The sequence below is a fragment of the Alexandromys fortis genome, unplaced genomic scaffold, assembly GCF_014885135.2.
Source record: "Alexandromys fortis isolate MF-2015 unplaced genomic scaffold, M_Fortis_MF-2015_v1.1 scaffold_11, whole genome shotgun sequence".
Taxonomy (NCBI): Eukaryota; Metazoa; Chordata; class Mammalia; order Rodentia; family Cricetidae; genus Alexandromys; species Alexandromys fortis.
This window is the reverse complement of record NW_026067912.1, coordinates 17039559-17050489: the sequence shown is the minus strand read 5'-3', so window position 1 is coordinate 17050489 and position 10931 is coordinate 17039559. Positions and strand designations below refer to the sequence as shown.

The window sequence follows — 10931 nt, the reverse complement described above, 5'->3', positions numbered from 1 at the left end:
TGCACTTTTGATCATGTTTAATGAAAAAGAAGTCACGTGAGTAGAAATGGACACAGAACAGAGATGGCGGATGGGAAAGCATGGCGGCTGGAACAACGGGAAGTTGCTTTGCTTCTGACTTCACAGGCACATCCTGTCAGTTACTACTGACCTAACACGATTCCGGAAACCCCAAGCATCGCGATAGTATGCCATTCCACTGACTTTCCACAGACACGCAACCAAGTGTGTTCGACTGGTGTCTCTCCACTTTCCCCCAACCCAGATCCCCAAAACGCACGCCGCCAAGGCAAGCGTATCCACTGTGCGTTATCCCAGAGCGAGGAAGCGCAGCAGCCTTGGCTCTTTGTTACACAGCAAGTCAGCACTGGCCGGTGAGCTCTGGGCACGGACACGACGGCTGCTAATATTTTCACGAGAGAGCACTTAGGCTACGCAACCGTTTATTCTTAGGACAATCAATCGCTGGAGAGTTACATCTGACTCTGCCAGCTTCAGCTATGTGGAAAGACGTTCCTATGGTTTGTAGCTGAGCAGACGTGAAATATGAAAAGGCATAAAGTTTTAAAATGCACAGATGTGAAACTACAGTGATCATCCAGGCTTGTTTTATGGCTCATGATTTTCAGTGGGACCAGTCAATATTCTATTTTTATTATTTTCTACTCTAATGAATAGTATGATCATATCATTCTAACTAGGAAATATACATATATAAATCTTTGGAAAAGAACTCTGATCTCGGAAAATATATACTGGTGAGAGCTTTGCAGTAATGACCTTGCTTAAAATAAAATATCCCTCTCTCAAGCTGGAAGCTAGGCTGCACTAAACTCATTCTAGACATTTGCCATGTGGGTAATAAAGAGAAGCAGTAGATTTTACTCTCTGTCCCCTTTAAGATACAAATCTTGTTGGCCAGGGCAAAGCAGCCAGCAACCTTGTATGCTCACATTTCACCGACTGACATCAGGAGGACCCTTGCCTCTTCTGATACTGGATGCGGAGTTTTTCCAGCTGTTCTACACATTGAGACTGGGCCATCTTCAGTGTCCGGTTCTCTTCGGTCAGAGCTTCAAATTCGCGGACCAGCTGAGCAGCGTCCAGCTTCTCCTTCTCTGCCTGGTCCAGCTTAGCAATGAGCTCCTTTCTGAAATTCAGGACACAGGGCAAGAAGCATGGGCTGTACTGCACACATACCCAGCAATCCACACTCCCCTCTCTGCGCTTCTCAGTGTCTGCCCTCTGACCGCCAATGACACCCCTTACTTTTCCCTCTTCTTTTCTTTCCCTTCCCTTTTCTTTCAGTATCTTTATGTTTTTATTAGCTTACAATGCAACAGGTTTCCTTCCACATGGGATGTTTATACATCTCTCCCTTCTTCCCTCCTCCCCCCACTGTACCCTTCGGACCCCAGACCTCCCCCCTCCCCTTCCCCGCTTCTACTATGTTCTATGACCGTCTCCACACTTCCCTTGAAGCCTTTTCTTCCACTCTCGCGGGCCATTTCCCAGATTCCTGCCCTTTACTCATTTACATCCTCCTGGATGTGAGTATTTAACAATTAGAAGTTAGGATCCAACTCAAAAAAAGTCAGTAGTTCTCCTATATACAAACAAGAAAGAAGCTGGGAAAGAAATCAGAGAAACATCACCCTTCACGATAGCCGCAAATAACATAAAATATCTTGGGATAACACTAACCAAAAGAAGTGAAAGACCTGTTCAACAAGAACTTTAAGTCTTTGAAGAGAGAACTTAAAGAATATACCAGAAAATGGAAAGATCTCCCATGTTCTTGAATAGGCGGAATCAACATAATAAAAATGGCAATCTACCAAAAGCAATCTACAGATTCAATGCAATCCCCATCAAAATCCCAACACAATTCTTCACAGACCTTGAAAGAACAATACTCATATGGAACAGCAAAAAAAAAAAAAAAAAAAAAAACCAGAATAGCCAAAACAATTCTGTACAATAAAGGAACTTCTGGAGGCATCACCATTTCTAACTTCAAACTCTACTACAGAGCTACAGTAATGAAAACAGCTTTATATTGGCATAAAAACAGACAGGTTGACCAATGGAATCAAATTGAAGACCGGTTATTAATCCACACACCCAAAAACACCTGATTTTTGACAAATAAGCTAAAATTATACAATGGGGGAAAAAACATCTTCAACAAACAGTGCTGGCATAACCGGATGTCAATATGTAAAAATAGCCATGATCCACATGGATAAGTCAGTGTCTCTGTAGCAAGATGTATAGCAAGTCCTTTGGGTGTGTGCCTTGGAGAGGTAACTAGGTCACAGACTAGTTCTATTTTTAGATTTCTGAAAAGCCTCTCACTGGTTTCCATTGTGGCTGCAGTGTTCTATCTCACATCAACAACAGACAAAATAAGGTCTCACTCTACAGACCCAACTTGGCCTGGAAGTCACTATGTAGCCCAGTGATGGAGGTGGGTCTTGTATCTTATCTGTTGCTCTCATTGGTTAACTAATAAAGAAAACTGCTTGGCTTGATAGGACAGAAAATTAGGTAGGCAGAGTAGACAGAACAGAATGCTGGGAGAAAGAAGCCGAGTCAGGCAGTTGCCATGATTCTCCCACTCCAGACAGATGCAGGTTAAGATCTTCCCTGGTAAGCCACCTCGTGGACTACACAGATTATTAGAAATGGGTTAGATCAATATGTAAGAGCTAGCCAGTAAGAGGCTGGAACTAATGGGCCAAGCAGTGTTTAAAAGAATACAGTTTCCATGTAATTATTTCGGGGCATAAGCTAGCTGGCAGCCAGGAGCCGGGGCAGCAGGAACTTAGCCCGCAGCTCCTTTAACAGCCCAGGGTGACCTTAAATGTGCATCAATCCTCCTGCCTCAGTTTTCTAAGTGCTGGATTTATAGTTGTGAATTACAATGCCTAAGTATTGATCTTCTTTTTTACTTTAATTTCTCCAAAATCATGGGTCTTTGAAATATGTTTAGGACCTAGAGATCTTTCAATCATTCAAAACAGTGATCTTTCAAATTATTTAGTGTGTGTGTGCGCGCGTGTGTGCATGCATGCATATGTGTGTGTGCCACAACATGCAATAAAATCAGCTCTCTCCTTCTACTATGAGTTCTGGGGATCCAGCTCAGGTGGGCTACCTTGTATGGCAAGTGCTTCTTGCCTGTTAAGCCATCTCACTGGCCTGCGATATTGTTGCAGAATGTTTGTTGAACTATGTACAGATGTGTTGCGTTTGTTTTAGCTATGTACAGCTATGTTGCATTTAACTATGTATAGATATGTTGCATTTGTTTAACTATGTACAGATGTGTGGCATTTGTTTAACTATGTATAGATATGTTGCATTTGTTTAACTATGTACAGATGTGTGACATTTGTTCATGTTACAGAATATTTATTCAACGATGTAAAGATGTGCTGCATGTATTTAATTATGTAAAGATAGGTTGCTGTCTTACCTTGTCTGCCTAAAGCACCCGATAGATCTAATAAAAAGTTGAATGACCAATAGTGGTAGAGGAGGTATAGAGGACCTCTGAGCAGAGAGAGTAAGTAGCAGGAGGAATTTAGGCTCAGGGAAGAAAGAAGAGGACAGATGGTGTGGGAAGTTCTTCTGAAAATGTGTGTTTTTATTGGTTAATGAATAAAGAAACTGCTTTGAGCCTATAGTGGGGCAGAATGGAGCTAGGCAGGGAAAACTAAACTGAATGTTGGGAGAAAGGAGGCAGAGTCAGGGAGACACCATGTAGCAACCAGAAGGGAAAGACACAACCTGCCAGCTAGAACCTTGCCAGTAGGCCATGGAGCCTCATGGTAAAATATAAATTAATAGAAATGGGTTAATTCTAGATGTAAGAGCTAGCTAGCAATACACTTAAGTGATTGGCAAAGCAGTGATTTAAATAATATACTTTCTGTGTGGTTATTTTGGGAGTTTGGTGGCCGGGAAACAAACAAGCAGCCTCCTATAACAGACAGGGAGATGTGGGGATGAAAGAAACAGGAAAGTAAGGCATACAGAAGGAAAGAAAAAACATAGATGAATAGAAACAGGTAAACTTAAGTTATGTGTTAGCATATTCTATACACTATAAAGCATACTCACATATGGATATGTAATGAGATAACACTGGCTGCTAGGACAAGTGGGTGAAAGAAAATCTGATGAGGAACAATATTTTTCCATGTTCTCCAAGTATATTCCCACAAAATCTTATGAACTGCAAAGGATAGACGAGAAGAGAAACCTGGGTGACTGCTTCAGCCAAATCAAGAGCATTGTTGTCACCATGGAGACAAATAGGTACCACATGCCTGTGAGGAACAGGCATTACAGCGGCGGTCTTGCCCACCCAACCTAAAATGCACACACTAAACATGAGGAATATTAGACAATTACAAGAAAAATATCCCTCATTGGCAGGAAAGAACAAATCATGTTCTGGGAAAGTTTTAATAATAAATCCAGTAAAAGACACAAGAGGATTTGTGACACTTCCTTTTGGGTTTTCTGTACGTTTGAAACCTTCATAATTATCTATGAAGGGGCAAAAGTTAAATCAGAATAGAAATTCTAGTATTTTCTTTCTATACCTGATAGACTTCCTTAACCACTCAATTTGGTATCGGCTGAGCAAAACCAAGCTTTCCAAAAGAAGGAGGACCCAGCAGGACCAAAGGGGATGGTGTGGAACACACAGGCACATACACTAAGTCCATTGGCTCCAACTGATCTCTGGATCTTCCAAGATGTTTACAATAAAAACTTGGCAAGGCCGGGCGGTGGTGGCGCACGCCTGTAATCCCAGCACTCGGGAGGCAGAGGCAGGCAGATCTCTGTGAGTTCGAGACCAGCCTGGTCTACAAGAGCTAGTTCCAGGACAGGCTCCAAAACCACAGAGAAACCCTGTCTCGAAAAACCAAAAAATAAAAAAATAAATAAATAAATAAAAACTTGGCAAATGAATAATTGAAGAAAAAAAAAGTACTTCAGGGAAAGATCATTTATATCTTAAGAGAAAGGAAACCTAACTCAAAGTGCTCTAATTAAAAAAGCCACACAGCTAATAAGAAAAGGCATAAATCAAGCCTGTCCTGATTAAAGTCTTAGTGTTCTGTGTCCCTGAGCACAGGTAAAGCAGAAAATGCCGATAATTAAATATTGATCAGGAAAAGTTCTCTTGTAATGATCTTAAAGAAATTAATGAGAAAAACCCTACATGGGGTTGAGAAAGAGAACTGTGGCAAATCCTCCCACCCATCAGGTCATCCCTGGTCTGCCTGGGGCCCCCTCTCACTTTAAATTAGCTACATCACACAAACCATTTAGAGTTCCGCTTTCACTGCACAGTCTGGGGGTAACTAGTACCAGGTCCAAGGATAGCTACTTTCCTGACTTTCTATTTGACTTCAGTTAATCCCCTGATGCTTTCTGTCTGTCTTTTGTTTCATTTCTAGAGATGACCAACTGCAGGATCACTGACTTTCTAGCTGCAAGGAACGGTTGAGACTGTCTAGTCCCATCTCTCTACACTGGAGAATGTCAATAATAATTTCTCCTTTACTACAATCAAGAAGCCTCGGCTGATAGGTTTCTAAATTAGCTTCATGTAAGTAATTATATAGATAGCCAATAAAAACTGCCAAGATGTCTGCTGTCTCCTGTTTGGAACTTATTTATTTAGACACATTTATGTTCATCTATTAGCAAGTCATGTGTAAGGCCAGGCACGTCAAGCTACTGAAGCTATTTTATAAACAGATCATTCCAACAAGAATTCATTGTTTACAATGAGGCAAAATATGGGCCCAACTTTGATCTTTCAGGCTATCATGTCTATCACTCATCCACTGTCATAGAATGTGGAGGAAGGAGGACATAGCTATGGGAATCTTTTTTTTTTTGATGCGAAGAATCTGTAGCCTAATACTCTACATGATGTATCCCAGCAGTCTGAGGGCCACACCCCTAGGATCTACCATGAATCATCAAATGTCCCCATCCTAAGCCACAGACTTGGAAACGTTCTACTTGTGAAGAAAAAGGAGAGAAGAGAAAGTATTAGAGTGGAAATTAGTTTCAAAATGTAGGAAATTCTTTGGGTTCCAAGAAGTTGATTCATTGATAGTACAAATACTTTTTGATCTAGAGAGATCACTCTTGGGCTGGAGAGATGACCCAGACATGAAAGGTTAGGCTAGCAACCCAACATACAGGACTGGAAGAATCACTATCATGGTCCTTGGTGATTGCAAAATTAACTAGGGATTTTTATCGAGAAAAGGTTACAATTCTAGATAGTTCGGCTCTGATGAGTTAGTAGGATAAACTTTATTTTAAAAAATTCAAACCCTTGACTTGGTGGCGCTTATATGTTCAGAGGCTCATATTTATAATAGGAGAGAAAAAGCAGATGCCTCCAGATGAGTGAAAGATTGAAGATCTTACCTTCTTTTTTTTTTTTAATGATGGAGAGATAATGAATGATGTTGAATCGAGGCTTCCAAATTCAATCTGCCAATGGTGCTGATGGGGCTCATGAATAGTAAATGCATACATGTACTAAGATATGAGGAGGCAGAAGCAGGCCAGAGGACAACACTGTACCCTTGTGGGGGTGGGGGTGAGATTGAGTCTAAACAAAGGTTTGTTTACTGCAAGCATGGTTGGCATTTAGACCTGAAGAGTCTGCTCTAGACAATGGCATTACAGGGGGCTTAGCATCATCCTTGGCTCTCAATCGCTAGACGCTAGCCACAACTTCCTCACTTCCTGGTCAGGAATTCAGACATTTCTCTGGATATTAGCCTGGCCCTGGGTTGGCGATGAGGGAGAAGAGTCGCCTTATGAGAAACACTGTTTGAAGTAGAGAAGGCTGCAGGGCTCACTCTATTGGTCAACCTGAGCTGCTCCTCGGGTGGGGTAATAAAGTAAAAAGGATAGACGCTTCTTTATTCTGCTCCTCTGGAGATTGTATTGTTGCTGCCTCCCTGGTAAAGGAAATACGTTAAAGATACACTCATTAAGGGTCCACAAATGCCTTGCCCATTTTAATAAGGTCTCAGGCAGAAGATAAGGGGAAAAAAAATGTAGTCAAGGGACTGGACAGCCCTGGGTTAGATGGTGTTAGAGATCCAATCATTATAACTGGGGCATTAAAAAAGTATAATCTCACAGCCAGGTGATGCCTGGAATATTAACATTTAACACAAAACTAGCTATTTAAGTGAAAAGCATCCTTTTGGCCCTTCCTCTGCCTCCTCAAGCAAAGCCTTCAGCAGTCCATTTTCAGACTCATCTGGTCAACTTGCTCAACAAGTATTATGTCCAAGCGCAAACCAGGCAGTGTGTCTATTCTGGCTGGTGAGCTGGTCTCGGGAAGCACACCCTCGCTGCTGGGAAATGAACTCAGATCCCATACTTTCCCCAGGAAGGAAGTTGCACACATCAGACATTATGAGAAAGAGAATAGGTGTTTGCACCGTGTGCCCACCCACTATTATAAACACCTGGGGAAAATACCACTCTTGCTGTTCCTGGATGGCAGGGAAAACCCAATTTCTAGACTGAGTAAATGCATAAGACCCACATGCCTGGAGTACAGAGAGAGGTGCAGTTCTCCGTGTGCTCACACTTTACAACACTTTTATAAACCTCACCCTCGAGTGGAGTGGTGTAGACAAAACTGGCCTTTCTCTGTTTGCTCTATGACAATGGCCTGTTGAGCTCCTCTCTGTCCCCCAACTTTGAGAGCCTTTCCAAGAACTTGCCTAAAAATCTTCCTTTGAAAATAATATCAGGCAGCAAGTGTTCCTATTTAAACACAAAAACCTCCGCTGGCAGTTTCAGAATGAGTTAAGTAGCATGGCAAAAGGCAAGCGAAAGGAGGGTTATTTTTACATTGAAGTTCCTCCCATAGTGCAGTGCTTCCCCTAGATAAGCTATTGTTCTCCGTAATTGCTTTATATTAGTAAGGCATAAGCATGAAGCTCTTGTAATGTTTGTGGCTTCCCAATTAAAAAAAAAAAAAAAACCTTCTAATGCTTCACCTGAACCCACCACTAAAGTTATAGAGTTACTCAATGATAAAATAATATAACCATCAGGGAAACGCATGTGGGTACCACAAGGACACACCACTTCCACCCACTAGCACTGGTGTCCTCAAGACACTTGGAGAGATAGGTGTGCAGCAACAGACTTTTAACAGATGTTAATAGTGGCATCATTCAAAATACCAGGCAGGGCAAACAATGCAAATATACATCAACCAATGAAAGGCAAATAAGATGTGGACAATAAGATATTATCCGCAGATAAAAAGAAGGAAGCGTTGGCGTGTGATACATGGATGAACTTGAAACACTATGCTCTGATCGTCTGAGAGTCACGCCAAAGACAGATTACACAATTACATTCATTTGAAAAACAAAAAAAAATGTCCAGCAACAAGCCGATAGATACAGGAAGCAGGTTCAATTGCACTGCTAAAATACCTAGTGAAGAAGGACAATGAGGGGGACTGCTCAAGATTACAAGATTTCCTTCTGGGCTGATGAAAACTGTCCATATCCAAGATGGCAGCACACAACGCTGGAAATGCCGCAGAGCCTCAACTGTCGAACAGAGAACTTCAGGGAGAAGTGTCTTCTCATCCTTTGTAACTACCCCTTTCTGATATTGCCCATCTCCTCGGAATGGTTCAAACACAGATTGGAGAAATGCTTTCTCTACCAGGCAAGATGTGAGCATGTTGAGAACTCAGCAACCTTTATAGCCGGTGTAGTCTAATCAGATATCTTAAATCATCTCTGTCTGGCAATTCATGCCAGATAGCTAAAGTTATACAATGTACAAAAGAAGCTATGTATGCCAAATGAAAATTCTTACAAGATGTATCAAAAATATGTCATGTTACTATATATGCAATTATAAGGAATATGGCTACATGCGAAAAGATCTAGATGTTCCAACTAAAGTCGGAACTCACTCTCTACATCATTGGTCATAAGCCAGAAATACATTTCAATAAATAGGATTTACTCTGTTTGTAAACTTTGAGAAAGTTTGACTATCTTTATCCACCCAACAGATATGACCAGTGACAGCTAACTCTTCTCTCATTGTGAGTCCTCTCAAACTTGATGCAGGGAGACCTCCTCTGGAGAGACGAGAGAAGTTCAGTCTCAAGCGCAGGCATCCAGCTGTGCACAAACAACCCCAATAAAGAAAACCTCTCTTTTAAAATACTTCAGAATCTTCGTGTCTCACTTGCATGAGCCAGGTGCCAAAGGCATCCAAGTCAGCCACACTTTATGAAGGGTTGGGAAAGAAATTCTCATCATAATCATTTTTTAATGGGATGCTAATTGCTTGGGTCAAATCCATATGGCTGGATTTATCTTGCTTGAAAACAAAGGCTTCGGAAAAAGATCTGTTATAAAATGAACCACTGACTCACTACAGCGTGATGAGAAGCAGTGCTGCTAATAGCCCTTAGAGGATGGATTCCGTACAGTGGTGACTCCAACCACACTTTGATTTAACAGTTTATCTTAGCAACCCTTACTCACATCAAGTCATATTGTAAATATGAGGCTGTAGCAATACAAACAAAATATGTTTAGGCAGAGGGCATTAAAGCAACCTATAACAGGTTACTGTAAATCAACCTAATTCATATTTGACATCTACGATCTATGATCTTTCCTGGGGCAGAAAAGACATGCTAAACGAGAGTGCATGCCTGCAAGAGAGAGAGAGAGAGAGAGAGAGAGAGAGAGAGAGAGAGAGAGAGAGAGAGAGAGAGAGAATCATAGTGACAGGAATAAACTTAATCATAACTCCAGATAGCACTAACTGTCCAGTTTCTCCTTCATTTCTGAAGAAAAAAAATCTAATCACCATGAGTGAGGCAGGGGCTGGGCCTTCCTGGAGGAACTGCTGTATGTGGAGCAGACACAGACAGGACCAGCTATGTCCTGGGAATGGGAATAGGCTGATACAGTTGAGGCAGGGTCAAGTTAGGAAGTTCTATAGGGGTCTCTAGGCATGTTACTGTAGGTTGTGAAACCCAGGCCAGAATTGGGTGTGGGGACTGGGAGTGCACGTATGTTTGTGGAGTGCTTGCCTAGCATGCAGGAGGCTCTGGGTTCAACTCCCAGCTCTTCATAAACAGGTGTGGCTGTACATGCCTATGACTGAGCCATCAGGAAGGTCGAGAATGACCAGGAGTTAGGGCATACTTGGGTACACAGTAAGCTTGACTCCCAGCCTGGATCCATGAGACTGCCTCCAGAGAGAGAAGGGGCAAGAGAGAAGGAGAGGAAGAGCTGGGAGTTCTATTAATTTTAAAGAAGAAAAAAAAGCCACACACACACACACACACACACACACACACACACACAGGAAGGAAAACATAATATTGCACCAACCAAGATTTGAAGCAGAAAATTTTAAACCCAGATAGAAGAACTGGAAATGGAGAAAAAGGAACTTGAGAAACTAAATGAAAGGGGGGGGTGGAGTAAAAGATTTGCCCTTGCCCTGTATGTAGCCGATTGTTTAAAGAATTGAGATACAATTGATGAAGAAATAAGATGACTTCTACAGAAACACACGTGGCCTTATGAGTCCCTAGGGGGCAGGCTTCTCCTTTGAGGTCCTAGAAGGTTGTATAAAGGTTTTTCCCTAACCAGCTAGCTGCTTCTCTCTGAAACCAACTTGAGTCCTTCTTCCTTTGATGCTGCCGTAGTACCCACAAGTTATCGTTGTTCTCAATACAGGCCATGGGAACAAGTTCCAAATCCCTGACATTAGCCATTCTTATGCCATGATCCTGTCATAGTTCAAAATGCGGCACACAAAAATAGTAACTCTTAGAGTGGGTGATTCTCATAGTGCCAGAA

General features: G+C 41.9%; 1 protein-coding gene across 1 annotated transcript in view; it reads right to left on the bottom strand.

The window, feature by feature from the left end:
• Map3k7cl (MAP3K7 C-terminal like) overlaps window positions 1-10931 on the bottom strand; it is a 39611-nt gene continuing 28680 nt past the window's right edge. The window contains exon 5 of the mRNA XM_050138622.1: window positions 1-1150. Within this exon, the coding sequence (XP_049994579.1) occupies window positions 970-1150 (181 nt within the window). The 3' untranslated portion in view covers window positions 1-969. The remainder of the gene's footprint in view (window positions 1151-10931) is intronic.